The sequence below is a fragment of the Epargyreus clarus genome, unplaced genomic scaffold (assembly GCF_041222505.1).
Source record: "Epargyreus clarus isolate Ecla_fem2 unplaced genomic scaffold, WU_Ecla_fem_2.2 ptg000002l, whole genome shotgun sequence".
Classification (NCBI taxonomy): domain Eukaryota; kingdom Metazoa; phylum Arthropoda; class Insecta; order Lepidoptera; family Hesperiidae; genus Epargyreus; species Epargyreus clarus.
This window is the reverse complement of record NW_027332210.1, coordinates 6,068,065-6,089,133: the sequence shown is the minus strand read 5'-3', so window position 1 is coordinate 6,089,133 and position 21,069 is coordinate 6,068,065. Positions and strand designations below refer to the sequence as shown.

The window sequence follows — 21,069 nt, the reverse complement described above, 5'->3', positions numbered from 1 at the left end:
CCTACAGATAAATAATGTTTTCAAAGAAAATTAACTTAATAAATATTGAAGTGCTAAAATAAAACATCTCTGTATCTCTAGAAAAATAGAATTTATTGAGTTCATCTTCAAAGTCTAAGGACAAAATAGATCACAACATTCTGTTACATTTACCCAATACAGTGTAATTATAATTATAACCGTGTATATAATGTAAATGTGTTGTGAAACAAAATAGGAAAAAAAAAGGAAAGAAAAAAAGAAAAAAATAAGTGTTAAATAAATTTATTAAAAAAAAATACAAAACAAAAACTCATCCACGCTTCTACCCAACGTTATAAGATTACAAAAGATATACAGCAGTGTTAACAAGTTAGTTATTTATATACATAAATATAAATATATGCTTAAGTGCGTAATATTGCGTGAAACAACAGAGGTAATGTGCTAACCAAAACAAATTACAATAAAAATGCTTAGAACAACGAAGCTACCGTAAAATGCTGCCAGATAATAACAAACAATTTCGAAAAATACATCAATACAAACAGTTTTTGTTATACAAAATATCTTATATTCAATCTAGAGACCAATAGACCGCGAACATCGTTCACAACTACATATAAAATAATTTAATATATTTTCTTATGTCAACAATATATTACTTTTCGAGTCTTAAATTAAACCATAACCTAATACTGAAAAAGTAACTTTGACATACAAACTATAGGACTCTAAGGGCATATACACACAGATAGCGACACGAAGACATTACAAGGCGATTTTTAAGCGATAGAATATTAACTATAGGCCAGTCGCACTGGCCAAAGTTAGACCATACTTAAACAGAAGTAAATACTTAAAATTCAAGGTAGAACATTAATTATTTTCAGTTTTAATAGATATATTTTATTTTTATAAGGTACATAAATCATGTACTATAAAAAGCTTATAACGCATACGAATATCATTTTCGTCTCTGCATTATTTTTAGTTATTTTAAACACAACCAATATAAGGAAAAATAGGTTTAGCTTGGCTAAACCATATTTAACAGCAATAAGTCCTTTTTCTGACTCTTATATCCACATTTCGCATTGTTAACATCAGATTTATTAACAACAATTGTTGAATAATTAACAATATGAACGTAACAATGAAAGTTTTCTTTCATTTTTAATATTTGTTTATATTTAAAATTTATGTTTGGGCACTCCTTTCCTACATGAAGTTTAATTCTCTTTTAGAAAGAGATAAATATTTTATATGGAAGACACAATCACTTCTACATGACAGTAGTGTTCTAAAAAACTTATCGCAACGCCTTCGCATCGCCGTCCGTACGCACACGCCACATAATATTTATACCAACTTACACTCATCGATATGTTAAAATCTGCTCTAAAATTCACCAAGAATCAATAAATACAACTACTAACATGAGAATAATCAATAATTACAATCAGAGTAGTATATTATAATTAAAAATATATCGCAAGTATACGAAGTTGGCACAAATACACTACAATAGGATAAAAACGAGGCCCCAAACCTGTTTTAAAATTCAAAATAAATACACTTACGCTAATCAAATCCTCTCGAACTAATTTCTAAGCAACGTTTTGGGGCCCCGTTCCTTACAAGCACCTTAAAAGTTTCAAACCGTTGTATTTTTTTAGTGATCTACACTACTAACTACTAAAAATATAGCTTCTTTATTACGTTATGGCCCTAGCAGATAAGGTACTTTTAGCAGCGGCGATTTGCGTTTTCGCGTTTTTGCGATTACATGGCTACTGTATAACGTTTTGGCGACTTACTGCGTTCCATCGCAATATCGTAAACACGTGTTTTAGAGACTGTATTCAAGTTGCTTTTGTGGCCCAAAAGTAACTACGACCAGTATAAACGAGTGCGGGTAGAAGCGTTCAATTGGTGCATCTAATATCCGAAAAGTCGCCAAATCGTCGATCGCGATACTAAAAGTAGCACGTCTGCCGGGACCTTACAGTTATGGAAGTGTTTAAAAACGCGATGAGAACAATGAGCCGTAAAATAACGCCCGTTTACAACTAACATTAGACTAGAGAAACAACTAAAACATTTTCATATAGAATATATTAACTTTTTAAATATAAATATAGTATTATAAATAGATCTCACTCCCTCACGCGACGGTGCCGGCGCCGTTTAAAACTAAAAAACCTGTTCGAACCAGTTCGAACCAGAACCACAAACAAAAACTACTGCTACACGGTTCAAAGCAATCTTGTGCATGGCTCCCATATGAGGCCGGATGAACACAAGTGGGCAAAACATTGCAAATGCACGGGCCGGCACAAAGGAAATCGACCTTAAAGCTAAACAATTAGTGTCGGAATGCGACAGACCCGACTGAGTGCGTGAAGCGGGTATTACAATGCAAGCATTTAGATACTCGGCGAATAGAGACGAATAGCCGCGAATACCAATATGTAAATAATCTATTCTGGTATTCGCCACTATCGTCCGTTCCCCGCGGGTTTCTGTCTTTAAGCGCGAATCAATTATGCGTCCGTATTCGGTTACATACTCGTCATTGTATGATGAGCAACTCGGCGGATCGTTCGCGAGTATCTAAATGATGCATATCAATCACGAAGTCGCACCCGGCTATTATTATAATATGTAATCGTAAACGTGTGCGTGTAACATGTTCATGTGTGCGAACGACTCCAGTTCAACTTTATACAAATGTCAATATAATTTGACTTTATTTTGTTATTTTTAAATTAAGAATAAAAGTATAAACCTAAACAATAAATGTTTGATTTAACTTACAGTATTACATTTCTTCTGATAAGTGCTTCTCAATTTTTTGGGGCTAATGTCAGAGACAGTAATGACGTTATATAAACACGGTTATTTAATTTATAAAGCCGGGCGTGCCTCCGTGATTGAATATATCTATATATTATGCGTGTTTAAGAAATTGTGTTCGTAAATCAAATGTTGAACTCTCGGCGTTGATTGAATTGATCGTCGGGAGTCAATGTACCTGAAACGTGATAATTTAAATTTACTAACTTTTTCGCAAACACGGCATATACGTAGCAAAACTGAGAATAGACATTTAATTTATTCAAATTCAAATTATTTATTGCTCATGCTTATTATCATAGGTCTTACAAATTAAATATAGTGCAAGCATGCACCCTGCTAGGGTATTGCAATTTAATATTTACAAATTTATTTTTTAACACAAAATGTCTTGTCATTATTAAACATTTTTTTTTTAATTAATAGTAATAAATATATCAATTGTATTATGATCGTTGTAGTATTCGTAGCATGATAATTAATTTGATACAAAATAACTGCCATTACGGTGCAAGCAATCTCCCGTGACGCTATCCGCCGCAATTTTTACCCCAACATCAATGAGGTAACAAAATTTGGAGACGTCACTTTTGGTGCAAGATCTATGGCAACCCAACATTTAGAATCCTACAATGTCATTTACATTATTATCCCTGCTGTCCGCTCGTGACGTCACTGCTCACCCCTAATAACCTCACCTCCAACGATAGGCAACGTGACCTCCGCTACCGCCGACAGACTTAAGCACGATGACCATGTTAACCGTCTGCCCTTGACATGAACACTCCACTTTCGCTAACGCTACCCACGGTTTCATTTCCGGTTATATCACCGTGACGTTACTCACCTACACCTTCTGGACGACATCTAAACAAGTTGCAGACATAGCAGACGCGGCTCATAAATATTATTTGTTGTCACTCGTGCCGCCTGCACTATGACGTCACCGCCTACTTTACGCCGACGCTACTCACCTGTTACATAACAGTGACGTCACACACCTCGGGCGCGAGCGTGACGTCCACCTCGGCGGGCAGGGCGTGCGGCTGTCGCGGCGGCGCGAGCTCCACGCACAGCATGCGCGGCTTGTCGTTCTCATCCGTTGTCTATGACGTCACTGCTCGCCCCGGGCTACACCTTGACGTCACTCACCTCGGGCACGACGCACTGTCTCGGCGGCGCGGGCTACACGCACAGCGGACTCGACTCCTCCGTCAATGACGTCACTGGCGCCGCATGCAGGTTGATGTCACCGCTCAACACCCTCACTTCGAACTACTTGTGACGTCACTCACCTCGGGCGCGGGCGTGACGTCCACCTCGGCGGGTGGAACGCGCGGCTGCCGCGGCGGCGCGGGCTCCACGCACAGCAGGCGCGGCTTCTCGTCCTCCTCGGCCCCCGCGGCGCCGGTACCACCTCCACCACTACCGCCGACAGACATCTGAGCTAGCGCGGTCAACACGCTATCCATGTTCATAGTCGGCTGGGAGTCGCCTTCGCCCTGTAAAGAAACATTTACACTAAGTAGCAATTGGGATTGAATGTATAATATGTAACGTGTCCGTGCACGTATAGAGAGCGCGCTGTCGCTTATATATGTATCTGGTGTGTGTTAACGAATGTATATGCGTACTTGTACGTGCATTGTATGTAGTTATATTGATAAAGAGTCGTCTTTTAGTAACCTATATCTAAATTAATAAAGATTAATTAGTAAAATTAAATTAATTAGTGAAAAAAAGTAAAAGTTATTGGTAAAATTAATTTTAGAATATAGAAAACTTCAGAATATATAAACATTTCTAAAAAAGTTATTTTACCTTTTGAGGTCCTGGCTTGAAGAAATGCAAATAGCAGAAACCACGGAAGCCCTGTAAATGAAATAATTAAAGCATATAATAAAAATAACAATTAATTTAAATAATTTAATTATAAAATATGTAAATAGATATTACCTTCCACACCATAATCTGAGGTTTGACGCCGCGTTCAAACAGGGCCTGTTTCAAGTCGCGCACTCTCGTATTCGGGCTGATATTCGAAATCTGTTGAAAAATACATACATATATTTAAAATTTGTAAAAATGTCTACCATATCACACTGTCGTGGTTTTTAAAAATGTTTAAAAAAATAATAGCCACATTGTTGTTTCGCGGCTTGTTCGCCTTACCCTCCGTCGTGTTGCCGCCCACAGATAGTTGCTGCCGTAGTAGTGCTTTGTCGGACCTTTTTTAGACATAATCCAGGTTCATTGGTAGACAAATGATTGGAAATCCTACCTTAATGTAGAATTCGATATTGAACTATGCTTGTTGTAGTACATTGTCCGTTTTGTAGCCATTTTACCTCGAACATTTTTGAACTCAGAGTTATTCTGTAGTCTTGAGTTAGTAAATTGTCATAGTTTACCTTCACAGAAATTCCATGACGGTCCAAGGCCACTCCTACTGTTGTAGCACTTTTCATTTTGACATTTTTGATCGCAGATCCTACTGAGGTACTGCGATCAAACTCCAAATCCGTTCGCGCCAAACTGCCAATCCGCTCCTAATTTAGAAACGAGTCGCGCTAATATCTACATATTAGCGGGACGAAGACAGCGCGGGACCCTCCCGGCACTCTTCGCCGCCCGCTCTCGCCCACGGGTACAAAGCTGCGTTAGTGTGCCCTTACGTATAAGCTAAACTAAAACTGCGCGCAACTTCAGAGCGGACTAGAAGTTTGGCGCCAACTATAACAACTTACCTTAACATAGAAGTCGATGACGGTCCAGGGCCACTATTGCATTGTAATACTTTTAATTCTATCATTTTTGAGTGCAGATCCTCAGTAATTAGGCAACAACTTACCTTAACAGAGAAGTCGATGACGGGCCGGGGCCGCTTCTGCCTGCGCGGACGCTCCTCCTTGCCGTCCTTGTCCTTGCCCTTGGCGCTGTTGCGGCGGCGCGCGGCGCGGCGCGGCTTGCCCGCCTTGCCCTCCTCGCCCTCCGTCGTGTTGCCGCCCTGGATAACAAACGTCATTTAATTCATCATCATCATCATCAACAACCCATTACTGTCCCACTGCTGGGCACGGGTCTCCTCTCAGAATGAGAAGGATTAGGCCATAGTCCACCGCGCCGGCAAGTGCGTATTGGTAGACTTCACATACCTTTCGAGATTTTTTATAAATCTCTCAGGTATGCATGCAGGTTTCCTCACGATGTTTTCCTTCACCATTTAGCAAGTGATAATTAATTTCTAATACGCACATAACTTTGAAAATTCAGAGGTGCGTGCGTGCCTGGGATTTGAACCTCGAACCCCTCGATCGAGAGTTTCTTAACCACTAGGCTATCACTGCTTATCGTCATTTAATTATCAAGCCTCATTTAAATCGTGAAGAGAGATAGAGAATCAGCAGAGTAGCTCGTTGAACACAGACTAGTATGTAAACGCTGTTCTCAATACAGATGGAAAGTCGTTCGGTTCACGTGATTCATCGTTGTGAATACCAAACACACCTAAGTAGGTCTATTTGTCTAGACTATGCGAGTATCTAAGCGTTATATTACAATATTACCAAAAAAAATTTCAAGGACTATCAGGTGACATTTACGTGATTAAACTAAGTAGGAAATGAGCATGTACTCCACTATAATAAATGGCCTGATGCTAGTCATGGACATTTGTCACCGACTCCATATAGAACAGAAGTTCTACCCGGGATCGATTACAGATGCATTGTATATTCTTCAGCGATATAATATAATGGTACGTAATTTGTAACTCAGCCAGATTTCACTCTCTCCACTGAAAAGCATAACAACTCCACACTAGAAATTAGGTAAGCAGCGCTAGCAGCCCAGTGAACCACATGGACTCTACCACTTTTGTGCTACAATCATACACGATGAAACAAGCTGGTTCAATCGTCCCAGCCTTCACTCACGGGTGGTCGCGAAATAGCTTTTTTATTTTGAAAATCATTTGATGTTATTCACATCTATCTTTTACATATTTTTTCATATTCTACACGTGCCCGTTCTTCAAGAACTGTTCCGTGACTCCCTCAGATGTCAAGCACGGAGCGCTGATAATACATACCTCTCCCTCACTCTGGCTCTTGTGCGAGCGAGTGCGACGACGGATGCGACGCGCTCGTACAGCCGCTCGCTCCTCCACATCTGTGTCCACCTCCTTCAGCGTACAGTCGCAACCGGAGCTATGATACAAAATATTGTATTAATATCCTTGTTGCAAACTAAAATGTCATTTACATACAAATAACAAAAAGAAGTAGGTTTACGGATAGAGAATATATGATTACGAACGTTTTGAGGATTTGTTCGAAATATACAATGCAGCGAAACACATTGGTTTTTGAGATGGCGACGCGCTGCGTCATCGAACCATCTATCGTATCGTATTGTAATAAATATTTAATAATAATAATAATTAATGATTATTTTTTAATCTATAAAACCTAGACGCACAGTAGTGCTTCCACTAAAATTCCACACTTAAAAAGTTACTTAAACTGGATAATTATTTATTACAACATTTTATTCGTTTTGAGTCATTTTAATTATGTTCTATTAAAATATGTATACTATGTAGTAATGTGATCAAAAAAATTGTTAGTCATTAGTTCCTCCCCCTTAATAGAGACATAATTACACCCATAATTTCAAGTATACTTACAGCATCTCAATATCGCGCAGTTGCCCGAGCACCGGCATCATCTGTATCCGACGGTTGGAGAGCAAGTGCCACATGATGCCCGTCGGTCGTTGGCTCATGCGCTGAGTTTCTATCACCTTTAACATAGTTCAGTATCAATTATAAAATAATAATTGATTGATATTATGTTCGTAGTTTTATTGGTATGGAATAAAGTGATGTAGAACAATTTGGTATTTTAAATTTGGTAGTTATTTGACTATGACAATAAACCCTTAATAGTTTTGCCTTATGAAAACAATATCAAAACTGATGTGTTCTAGTTTAATTAATATGGTTAAACAAATTTACTTTAATATATCCGTGGTTGATCTCGAGTAGGAAGATTTCATGAAAAATGTCCATACAGAAAAGCATACAATATTTATAAGGCGTCAATTTCATGAGCGAATTATTATTTCTGTTCCTATTTTCTCTTATTCTTGTGAATCTCCATACATACTCACACATTCATCCACGCAAACGCACGCATACACACACTCTCATAAACATTCGTTCCCATGTGGCAGTCGTTTAATAAAACATATAGAATAAACAAACCTGTGTTGGCGTGACAATAATATCGATTGGGACGTCATGCGGTCCGAACAGTTCAGCTGGTAGCGTGTCGAACACCTGTAACATACAACACATATTATTAATGACTGTCATATTCTTCATTTTGTCAATTTTTTAATCGATAAAAATATTGCAAGTAAATAAAGTTTGACACACATAAAATTTTATTTATGTACTGTTTGTAATTAGAAAATAAACATAAAAGGAACTTTTAAGAACACAATTTTAAACAGTGCACAAAATCTATAAAACTGTTTTTAAAGTAATATTTAAAGTAAAAAAGTAGGCAATATTTCAAGTTTTGCATCTGTCCATATTGCACAAAGGAACATACACAGGTTTTTCAGTAAAAAAATAAATAGATCCTTCTTGAAAGTAATTTTGCATTGTAATCCTGACCATGTAAATTGACAGTACTGTTTTCTCATTTTGTTGTAAAAAAATAATTAAAATTATTTCACACCAAATAAAATAGTAATTAACCCAATAATTTATTATTATATAAGAATTATGAAAACAGTTGCGCCCACCTGACAATCGTGAACGGTGGTCACGACCAGCGTACTCGGTTTGATCGCCTTCATGTGCATCATCAGACCAAATTCCAAATCCCCATAGCCTAGAAAAAACATATTAAACATAATGTTTAACTATTTCAAAGCATTTAGCATAGTAGCTCTATTTAAATTAGAAGAGTAAGAGAATAAAATGTTTTTTTGAAATATTGGTCACAGTTGTTGTAATGAACTAATTAAGTGATTCTACATTAGATACACATTATACAAAGAAAAACCTTTAAAAAGGTATTCCAAGTGAGATCACTTTCTTACCTTTTTATTACAGTTCGTTAAGTATAACTCGAAAAAAAAACAAAAGTATTTCACCTTTTCCTTTGCCAATGCGATATCCCTCTTTGGAAACCGCCACGGAGCCCATCACAACCAAATCCAAGGAAACAGGGTCTTCAATGCCTGAAACAAACACATTTTTAATAAATTTCATTAAAGTATATCCTATTTAAAGTCAAAGTAAACAGATTTTCGGATTTTTTAACGATACATAATATAAATATCTTTTACTATCTTGCGGGTTTGTGCTAGTTTAAGAGTTTAGTTTAAATAAGATCCTTTGGGGCCTTTAGTTGACATAAATATCACATAAGTCTAATGTCGATCACACGGCATCAGATACCTTGTAAAGGTTTAAAAAAAAAAAGGATAATATAGACAGGTGGTAGAACCCTTTGTGGTTCGACTCCGCTGGCTCCACCGTCATACCTATTTCTGCCTAACAACAGCAATGTCAAGCGCTGCTGTGTTCTGGTTTGAAGGGTGTAAGTGATAAATTATTTTCCCAGGAGTTCCAGCTTAGTCCTCAGGGATAGCGGCGTATCTGTGGCCGGCCTCAGGTATAGGAATATCTAACCCTATCTGTGGTTGATTAGAGATGTCCATGGACGGCCGTAGCTACTTACCATCAGGTGGATTGTATGCTCGTCTGCTACTTCTATATTATAAAAAAAAGATATTTATTAGTCTCTTACTAATGGATTTTCCAAATGTCTCCATGCCATTTCGAGAGACGGCCTTCGCGATAGCAGCATTCCCTGTCTCACCCTCGGGAAGAACCAGACGGTTCAGGAATCCGGTCTGGAGGCGCGGCACTGGCACGTAGAGAGTTTTCTGCTGTTCCAGACACATTACTCTGTAAATAAAGAAGTGGAAAGATGGAATTTTTAATATATCGATGTAGCTTTTTAGAATAAATATATAGCTTCGGATAGTGAGTGACAACGGCTGTTCATTATAGTCCGCGGCAAACTGCTAGTCCGCTCTGAAGTTGTTGCGCGCAGGTGTAATCATACAATTTGCTATGGCGATGTGATTCATTTCTATATGCAGAGCTGACTAGCAGTTTTACGCGTACTATAATATCATTAATCAACCACAGGTAGAATTACAGGATTGGATAGACAGGATAGTTTGAAGGTGGTAGAATCCTTTGTGGACTCCCAGAGACACCACGCATAATTCTACAATCAACATTCTAGATCAACCCATTACTGTCACACTGCTGGGCACGGGTCTCCTCTCAGAACGAGAAGGATCAGGTCATTGTACACCGCGCTGGCCAAGTGTGTATTGATAGACTTCACATAACCTTAAGATTTCTCAGGTATGCAGGTTTCCTCACGATGATTTCCTTCCCCGTTTTAAGCAAGTGATAATTAATATCTAATACGCACATAACTTTGAAAATTCAGACGTGCGTGCGTGCCTGGGATTTGAACCTCGGACCCCTTCGACCAAGAGGCCGAGTTTCTTAACCACTAGGCTATCACTACTATTAAATGAGAAATAATAGATATTTATCATATGATCGTCAATCGCTATCATAATTTGTGTTGACAATGTGGGCGGCATATTCGCCGAATAAACTTAAAGTTACAATAGAAAGTAGACCTTGATAAACAGGTGGGTGTACATTTGAACAAATAAGGTACAAAACACCTTCCACAATCATGCGAATAACCTTAACTTATTGAGCAATAACTATGTTTATATTGACGCTTCTTTACATGAAATACCATGTATCAGGTGCAATTGTCGACAAATAAAGGCGCATTTTAAGTGAACATGTTACTTAATGATGAGATCTGAATTACAGTGTTATAAACTAAGCCGTGACCTTAAGGTCGATATGCAGATATTAAGATATTTTTTTAAGAGAGACCTCTTTGTGGTTCGACTGCGGCAACACCACCGTCACACCTATTTCTTCCTAATAACAGCAGTGTTAAGCGCTGCTGTGTTCTGGTTTGGTAAGGGACATATTTTTCCGAGGCATTCAAGCTTAGTCCTCAGGGGTATCGGCGCATCTGTGGCTGACCTCAGGTAGGAATCTAATCCTAGTCCATAGGCGGCAGTAGCCACATACCATCAGGTAGACAGCATGCTCGTCTGCTAGTGCTATATTATAAAAACGAAATATTATGCAACAGAATTAATAAATGAGCATGTAATCCAACTGATGTTAAGTGGCTACTGGGATTGGAGTCCTACTTAACTTATGTAAGATGTCTTGCTACAAAACAGAGCATAGCAGCGCTTAACATTCGTAGTATAAGAAATATGTTCATGCTTTTGGAGGCCGAATCACGAGGTATTCAACCACGTTTACAATATTGCTATTTTGAATATGTCACCACCGCTCCTAGTCTATATTTCAAGCAAAGAGTACAAGTACTACTGTATTATGGTTTGAAGAGTAACTTTTAGTCACGATGTTCTTTGCAGACAATTTTAATGCAGCCAGCATCAGACAAATCTCCACACAGCAATAATACCGTATAGCGCTGTAAAAAGCCGTGTAAAAACCCTAAAGAAACTTCCAACGGTCATACTAAAGGAATGTTATAGTTATTAAACCAAGAAAAAACGCCCAAAGCAAAAACTTATTCTATTCAATGGACGGAGCGAACAAATAGTCAGCCACTTCCTAGAAGCATAGCGACGTCAGTTACCAAATAGCTGTGATTATGTCAAAACAAATACACGGTGCCCACGTGGCGTTATCGAGACAAATAAAGCTGTATTTACATCTACGACAAATGTACGATGCCAATGTGACGCTGATATTAAACACTAGCAGTACCCGCGGTTTCGCCTACTTTTTGTTCAATTATAATAAAATATAGCCTATAGCACTCCTGAATAGTGTAGCTTTGTGATTGTGAAAGAATTTTCATCATCGGTTCAGTATTTTTTAAGATTAGCCCTTACAAACAAACAATCAAAGTTACAAAGTTTACCTCTTTATAGTATTAGTATAGATTACTATGCGCCCGTCGCAGTGGTCCAAATGCGCCTGTTTTTAAACGTTAAAAATAAAATTGAAATTTGACTAGAAATACTCGAGTTCAAGATTTTAAGAAATGGTGTTTTTCTGGTTTTCCACGGAAATTGTCAAAAAATCCTAATTTATTATATACTAAAACCTGTTTTGTAAGATAAACATTCAACCAAAAACCTATTCAAACATCGCGGATATACGTATAAGCTTACATACATACATAACGGTTGAATACAGTAACTCCTTTTTGAAGTCTGTTAAAAAAGGGATTTAATTTGAAATGGTTTTCAATAAATTTTACACCTATCGTATCAGTATAGGGGATCTATACAATCGTTTCGTAAAATTCAATGGTAGAATTAGTAGAAGTGTGCCTGTGATTCGGACCTCGAACCACCAATTTTCTCCAGTTTCTAACCTTCACTATGTGTCTATCGCTAAAGTAGGTAACAAACTTGCGTCTTTATTGTCTGCCATATACAATATCTGTATATGTGATCAAAGCCTAAAACAGCATCACCATGTCGAGCGGCGTTACCGAGGTTATCGTCTTGATTAATGACATAACATTATTATTATGCGAGTGCATTCTGTTTATACAGTCGTATCAATTTGTAAATTAAGAGTTATCGACGGTCTCTTTACTTTGTTTAATTTTAGTGCGCCGCAAGTAACTTATAACAGCATCGTATGCGCTTGTGTTTCAATTTAGAGAGATAGTATACCAATTTAGATTCCAACTTAATGCTCTAGGATACAAATGCAACTATGACCAATGTCAGGTATGACTAACTCAGTATACCGATTATATAGATGTTGAAGAATTTATTTGATACCAGATGGACTTTATGAATGCTTATTTACCTACTATTACATCCTAACTAATATTATAAATCCGAATATAAGTTTGTTTGTTTGTTTACTAACTACACTTTGACGTCTTAACAATAAAACCGATTGTCATGAAATTTTACCATTGTCCTACCAAAATTCGAACTATGAAATACCATTAACGTTATAGCCCGAAAATGTATCCCACTAAATCTTCAACAAAAATATTAATTCTACTAAATTCACTACATTATACTGCACTGCACCTACTCTACCTATTGTCAGTCTCGATTATGGTACCTATCAAATATAAAAATATAAAAACAACATATAAAAACCTCCGAAAATCTATTAACCAAGCCCACAATCTACAAACTGTGTCACAAACTACCTTCAAATAACTAACCTGACTGGTTCCTGTGGTTTATCCGGGTTAACCTTAACACTATTCGCGTTCTTGAACACGTCGAGTTTCGCCAGGTTGGCCGCGGCCTCCTGTGCCCCCTTGAAGTTTGGGATCCTGTTGTAGACTGGACGCGGGAAGAGAGCCAGCCCATTCTTCTCCAAGTGTCGCCATACCTTCACGCGAAAGGACTGTTTTGTCACCTCTTCCGGGATTGGAGTCTTCGCTGGAATTTAATGAGATACTAAATTAGCCAAACAAAATATTCGGGTTTCACATGTATTTTAAAGTATTGTTATAAAGTTTTGAGGCACCATTTGTAGTACTGATTTTTTTTCATTGCGAAAACCTCCCAAACCGAAGGTAATTTGACATTCAAAAATAATCTTGGTTTTCACAGAGTAAAAACAAATGATTAAGACCACTCTTCTTCGGAGGTAACATCCTCAAAAAAGTAGTTAGTTACAGATACGTTGGTATCCTGGAAACTAAGATAGATTGGCGTCATTTAAAGTTGTTATTTTATCAAAGAAGAAGCAGACGAGCAGGCTTCCCACCTAACAATAAGTTGCTACTGCCGTCCATGGACATCTGTAACCAACCCTACATACGCAACTGAAGTCGGCCACATATGCTCCGCTACCCCTGAGGACTTTAAAAGTTTGCGTTTAAATCATTTTCTTTTAGAACAAAACAAATGATTTACCTACAATGTATAAACAAAATCTAATTAACAAACATTCGTCCGTCAAACATTCAGTCGACCAAACACAGTAATCGTACCAGCCTGAATATTCGCCGACAATCTAGCTGGTTACGTGCAACCAGCATTTTCCCGAACCTGCACTCATAACGTAACGCGGCAAATGAGCCGAATTGTGTCGAACGAGCCAGTTTTCACCAGCCGCGCTCGTAATGCCGTGAAAGTTATGCTTGGATATTATTTCAATTCTTAAAGTAATAAAATTTATCCATCGCCAAGTTGTGTTTTATGTTCACGGTTATCAATTTCATATTAACATTACATTTTCTGTTTTTAATTAGACGATCCCACGTCTTGATTGCGGATTATTTTAAAGACTATATCCTGTCTAATATTTTATTTGCACATCTCTAAATTATCGTGTTTTCCTAATATTATAAATGCGAAAGTGAAGTTTATTTGTTTGATTCCTATGATATCCTACCAAACCGATTGACATGAAACTTTGTAGATACGTTATCAGGTCTAGAAAAGGACATAGATATACATATTATACGGAAAACGAAATACTATTCCCAAGGGATAAATAAAAAAACATCGACCTCTGACCGCGAGTGAAGTCGAGGGTAAAGGCTAGATTATACTAAAGTGTAGATGAAATAAGGACATATTGCGAAATAGGGACATTCGTATATTCATTAAATCTATACTTTAGATATACCTAGATATAAAGAAAATAACGACAGGTTTTAATAATTCTATTTCTACTATAATAAAATATAATAATAAGAAATAACATAATATCTTTGTGTCACACATTGATTTCATTTTCTAAATGAAATTCTTGCGATGAAAATGAAAATATGCGCCGAGACGAAATAAATATTTTCTAATGAATAGGTGAATGCAGTTAACACTACTATGTATTGTATGGATAATCGATTAAATTATCGGCATGTTGGAAATTTGTCATCACTAAGGTCTGAACTTTTTGAAAGTGGTATAACCCTTTACTTGTGGTTGGACTCCGGAGACACCACACATTTTTGGGCAGCGTTAAGCGATGCTATTATAAGGCATACATTTAATTATAAAAGATAAAAAATAGTAACAATAGAACTTAACATACGATTATGACCTTTTTGTATAACTGTATTTTTGTAACCATATAAAAAATGAATTTTCCACTATGATGGCCACATTTGAAACTAGAGAATAATTACACAATCATAAAACCCGATGGCTAAAAATATGCTTATATCTAACAATTTAACGAAACCAACGACACCTCATATGTCAAAATTCGTCAAGCAGTTTAGGCTGCATGGCGTGCCAAAAATAAAACATGCAGAAAAACATTGTCCTCCATAGTATACTACATACAAGTACGCCACACCTATTAATACATCATAACAGCAGTGTTAAGCGCTGCTGTATTATGGTTTGAAGGGTGTGGTAAGGGAGACATACTTTTCCGTGGCGTCTAGCTTAGACCTCAGGGGTAGCGACGCATCTGTGGCCGACCTCAGGTAGGATCTATCCTATCTGAAGTTGATTACAGATCCATGGGCGGCAGTAGCCACTTACCATCAGGTGGCCTGCATGCTCGTCTACTACCCCTATGTTATAAAAAAATACTAAGTATATACAAGTGATGCTTATGCTGCTGCAAACTAAACAGAGTGCAATGAATACCAACAATTATTTACAAACGGTCCGAATTGCACCAATCCAGTCGCGTGCAGATTTCGTCATACAAAGGAATTTGACGTGAAATATATTTTTTCAGCGCGCTCCAGTTTCTTTTTACAATAGCGGAGAAACTTGCTATAACAATGTTATTAATGTTATTTTATACAATGTGTATTGAATATAATAACATTGTTATAGTTTTACACAATTATAACATTACCTTAACCTATAATTTAATTAAAGTAAATTAAAAATAAATAAACGGAATTACAACTTTGAAAATGGTTTCGAAGCTGCTGCTAATCCCGCGTCCTACGTGCCGGTCTGGTTTGCGATAAGGTTCGTATTCAATCCCCGGCCAAGTAAACATTTTAATAGCGGAGTTTAGTTTGGTTTCTCTGATCGGTTCTCTATTCTGGGTATTTTATATGTTCAGAACCCTTAGCATGAGTGTTAAGTCGAGTACTTAATCAATCGAATCGGAAGCTTAACAACTCGATTTTCGTTACATTACAATGATAAATTTTAGTTACTTAATTATCCACCAGAGGCGTTGCATGTAGATGTATGGATGAACTCGGTATCGAGGATAGCCTCGAAATCACACGTAAAAACTATGTAACGTACTAAGGAAGGGTACCGGCGAATCCTAGAACAAGGCATATTATATTACATATTAATTAGTATGGGTGAAATTGTTACTGATTAAGTTTTTTCCAGCTAAATTCATTTGAGGGAAATCAGTAAGTGATCTTAAACAAGTCAGTAATTTCAAAAAATGTTTTAGCTGGAGCCAATCACAAATACATTATAAGTCATGTGGACTCATATGGAATGCCCCATGGAAAATACGTACTTAATTAAAATTCAATTCTATCTCTTTGTAATTACAATTATTTATTACATACAGGCAAGTTGCTATAAATATACAAATACATGTCATTTAGCATATTCACATTTCTATACATAAATTAACAGCTGGGTACATAATAGCTGCTGTACCTACGACAAATTACGTTATACTCATTTACACTGACATAACTGAGACAACGATATTTGAAATTCGATTAACGGCCGTTATTAAATATCGATCTATATTTTTTTTTGCATATCAAAGATTGAAAACAATTAACAGCTTATAACGGGCGTAATTTATTAGTAATTTCGATGTTTAATAAGCAAAACATAGGAGAGATCGATTATCAATAACGGCACGCACGAGGGATGTTTACCCTTTCAATCAATGTTTCCTACTCTCATAGCCTCCCAGTATGATTCCTACCGTGGTTCCCATAAACACACAAATATATAAAAACCCGGACCCAGCATAAAAAAGCTAAAATCATAATTTAGGTACCTACCTAATCGGAGATCGAACCCAAAACCCTACGTGTAAAACTTATATGTTGACATACTCTACTATACATGTCGTCATTTGTTTCGAGAAAAATAAATCGGATATTCTTACAAGATGCAAGTAAATTCCATTTTAATTATTACCTCATCCAAATTATGACATCATAAAGCACAGTAACAAGTTGAAATTGTATACTTATAAAAAAAAAATTACGCGTCCGTATGTAGTATTGACGTTCATGTCTTCACTTACTTGACATATTTATTACGAAAACTTAATTATTAAAAAAAACCAAGAATCACTTCCAAACAATTACCATAACACCATAAATGAGTAAAATACATGTATTTTATGTGTAGATGAGTAAGAATGTAAGAATACCACCTTTAATTATTTTACAAGATATTAAAATGCGACTAACAGAAAACGCGGCAAATACAAAAAAAAATAGTCTATCCAACCACGCAAGCTAACTTACTAGCCAAAAGCTACATCTAATTTCAAACACAGGTAAAACCATGAGCGCAAACTAGTTAAAGATATAATAGGTTTGTCTGTTCTTTAATTATCTAAGGTGTATGAGGTAATAAGTATTATGTATATTAGGCTGCAAATTATTGACTCACTCTCTGACTATACAAAGTGCAGACAAATATTAGATGAGAACAAAATATTATAAGGGTATGTAATATTGTTCACATGACATCAAGCATTATCCAAGGCCAATGGGCAAATGCAAGCAGGGCTACTGCCTCGGAGCGTCCACAAGAGAGGAGCCCCTACAATACAGTATTTTTTTCCAATTTTGAAGGGTCAGTAACATAAAGGTTTCATTACCAATACAATATTTTTAGCACTTTTATTTGCACTTATCTAAGAACTACATTATTTGTTGATTACTATTTTATTTGTTTGAAATAAATGTTTCCTTTAACTAGATAATTTATTAAGGGAACATGCTCTATCATTGTCACATTTGTTGATTTATAGTACATATCAAACAAGAACTCAACTACATTACAATTCTTTCAATTAGAGCAATAATAGTGGACACTTAAGTAACAAATTTTTGTACCCATTTTATAAATTGAAATGCTGCATATTATTACAAATGCTCCTCCAAAATGTTGACACTAGAGGTATAGTCCGTCTGAACATAGAAATAAATGGTATACCCATAGCAAATTGTATGACTACACCTGCTTGCAACAATTTCAGAGCGGACTAGCAGGCTAGCGTGAACTATACCACTGTTGCACTTATGTACAGTGCCAAGTGCTGTTGTGCTGCCACTCAGGTTCTAGGGAGCGGGAAGATTAAGGCACTTGCAAAGGGTTCTAACTTAATCATCAGGATAGCAACACATACAATTAAAAAACCCTTGTCTGCCTTATTACTTTTCAAATCAGAATACAGCTGTACAAATAATGCTTGAAAGTATATCCAATGTAATGCCTATCAATAATCAAAATTTCTAATAGCCAGAAATTGTCAATTTTCATTCTTTGGTAAGCAAAAATTTGATACATTGGTTACTAATAAGGAGCATATAGTGCAAAAGCAATGACACTATAAGTTCTACCATCTTAAATTTTTATCTACCTTCAAATTAATCTTATTAGAATCAGTTTAAATTGATTCTCATAAGTGATAAATAGGATTCTAATAAACTGTATACTAAGTTGGCATAACAATTTTCATTATTATGTTATTGATTTGAAGTTGAAACTAATTACTCTATAACTACATTACAGAGTGATTTATATAATACCAATTACATGTATCTTGTGCATTCAATTCGAAAGTGCTTGCATAACTTGAATTTTTAACAATTGAAAGATGATAAAATTCTAAAATTAAAAATTTTAATTTTTAAAAATACCTGTACATTTTTTTTTTGTAATGAGGGTACATTGAAAATTACTTTCTTTTGCTAAAATTACGGGAATCATAGTGCTGGTATAAGTTGCGAGAATGTCTTAAAAAAAGTGCTTTCGAAACCAGACTTCTTAGGCGCTAAATCAAATACATTTTTATAATAGGTGGGCTGTAGTGGCCGTGGAATGCGAGATTGTGAGTCATGTTTCACACTCCAATTAAGCTGCCCACAGTAGCAATAATTATAAGCGAGGAAACCACCCAATTCGCAAACAATGCACGAAACTACCAAATGCAGGTGAAATTACGTACGACCGAATTATAAACATTAATCAGCCTAGACCGTGCACTACCCGTTTTTACATCCGCTAAAATATTGCGGGTAAGCGCAAATAAATAATACACGCTTGTTAACCCGTCTTACAATCCTTTTTCGCAGTAAAACCCCGATTTTCCACGCGAAAATAGAAAAGAAAACAGCGTAACCGATTGTTATTTTCATTATTTTTCCACAACAAATACATAACTCACTTGCGTCGGCCGCCGCTGCCACTTCGTCTCCGTTCTGCATCTTGGTACTCAACGCAATCGGGAGGAAAATAACAAAATAAACGGCAATTTAAACGAAAATCATCAAATCTTTGCAAAATAAAATCTTTCGCCGGACAGAACCGTCACACACAAAAATAGAACGCGAATAAAAAACAAATGCAACCAACTTCGCGACGCAGTACGCAGTGATGCAAACTTAAAAAGAAAAAGGAGTTCAATTGGTTATAACGAAACGTTTTTGTATTGAATATAAATGAGTTTATAAAGAAATTTACAATTAGTTTACTATTTTATTGCATGTGTAAATTTTAATAATGTTTTAACAATAGCATTGCTTTTATATATTCATTTGTCTTTTGAATATGAGTACAAAAAGTAATTAGCATAATTTATAACCTTCATCGTAACTGTGAATGTACGATGATGATCTAACCTTTGTCATTGCGTTACATGACATTAGTGACACATTAAACTAGTTGCCATGTTATATTACAGTGTAAACTCTTTATAACGAATTTCAAGGGACCGAGCATATTTATTCGTTATAGAGAGTTTTCGTTATAGGGAGGGAGGAGAAAAAATCAACCCAAAACCAATTGCAATCATTTCTGTCACACTTTTTCGTTTCTTTAATGCTTACTGGCCATCTTGACAATTTCAAAGTTGATTTACAACTGATAATACGCGATAGGTCACCATGGTATGTATAGTAACTTAGACAGATAAATTCCTGCAGACAATGTAATCTAAGAATAATGGCACACGTGTTAAGGCAAATAACAAGAACAAAAGCGAAACGTCCGTTTATGAACCCCGTAATCTTTCTTAAAACTTTCGGCACCTCAAAAGGTTACTTTTTTAGCTGCTTATAAAACAATTCCAGTGTAAAGATATTGTTCTCGTCTAAATATGAACGTATTTCTTCGTAATAGAGAGTGACTGTTGCGTTATAAAGAGTGAATCAATGTATGGGTTTTAATGTAAACCAATCAGTTGAACTTATTTCTACGTTATAGAGAGTTTTTCGTTATAGAGAATGACGTTACAAAGATTTTACACTGTATTAAATTCCAATAACTCAAATGTAATGTATTAATTAGGGAATAAATTAATGTCTGCTTCACTTAGAAATAGATTCTAATAATATAATTCTTATTTTCAAACTTACAATAACTTAATAGTCAACAAATGTATAACTATACATTTGTTATTATAATATTAGGATCCGTTCATGCATAGTTAGCCGCCCATTTCTTAATGCATACATTTAAACTTGGCGATTATTCTACAACTAACTTGGTAGGAAATAAACTAAATAATCATTGTTGGCAAATACTTATTAGAATTGAATTAGACAGATCTTATGACATTTTATACAGTGATCGCTCAGAATTAGATAGTGAGATATATTTAGACAATATTTTTAGAAACGTAATTTTATCTAATTACGTAATATTAAATAATAGGAAGTAATTGGAGACAGAGTTGATATTATTTGCAATGCAAAATAATACGGAAAAGTTATTTAGCTGGCAACATTAAAATTGACAACTGACTGGTTGACATTTCTACCAAAAATGTCAAGTAAAAAAAATTAAAACTTATTTATGAGCTCTATCTCAATAAATTCTGATAAAAACTATTCAATGTAACATTTATGAGTATTTAGTATTTTATAA

At 36.0% G+C, this 21,069-nt stretch overlaps 1 protein-coding gene across 1 annotated transcript; it reads right to left on the bottom strand.

Moving 5' to 3' along the window:
- Nucleotides 1-248: 248 nt before the first annotated feature.
- On the bottom strand, nt 249-19,576 carry lost (methenyltetrahydrofolate synthase domain-containing protein lost). The gene is made up of 13 exons (XM_073078774.1): nt 19,370-19,576; nt 13,212-13,434; nt 9,666-9,826; nt 9,007-9,093; nt 8,653-8,741; nt 8,105-8,179; nt 7,526-7,641; nt 6,929-7,046; nt 5,690-5,845; nt 4,795-4,884; nt 4,660-4,710; nt 4,134-4,340; nt 249-3,016 (listed from the first exon to the last, which is right to left on the bottom strand). The coding sequence occupies exons 1-13, from the start codon at nt 19,407-19,409 to the stop codon at nt 3,008-3,010; spliced, it is 1,422 nt and encodes a 473-aa protein (XP_072934875.1). The 5' UTR covers nt 19,410-19,576; the 3' UTR covers nt 249-3,007.
- Nucleotides 19,577-21,069: the final 1,493 nt, after the last annotated feature.

Excerpts from the sequence above, each read along its gene's own strand:
- lost (XM_073078774.1), bottom strand. The coding sequence starts at position 19,409 with ATGCAGAACGGAGACGAAGTGGCAGCGGCGGCCGACGCAA. Across the intron at positions 9,827-13,211 it reads AAACCACAGGAACCAGTCAG|AGTAATGTGTCTGGAACAGC; the intron begins GTTAGTTATTTG and ends CTTTATTTACAG. Across the intron at positions 4,711-4,794 it reads CTCAGATTATGGTGTGGAAG|GGCTTCCGTGGTTTCTGCTA; the intron begins GTAATATCTATT and ends TTTCATTTACAG.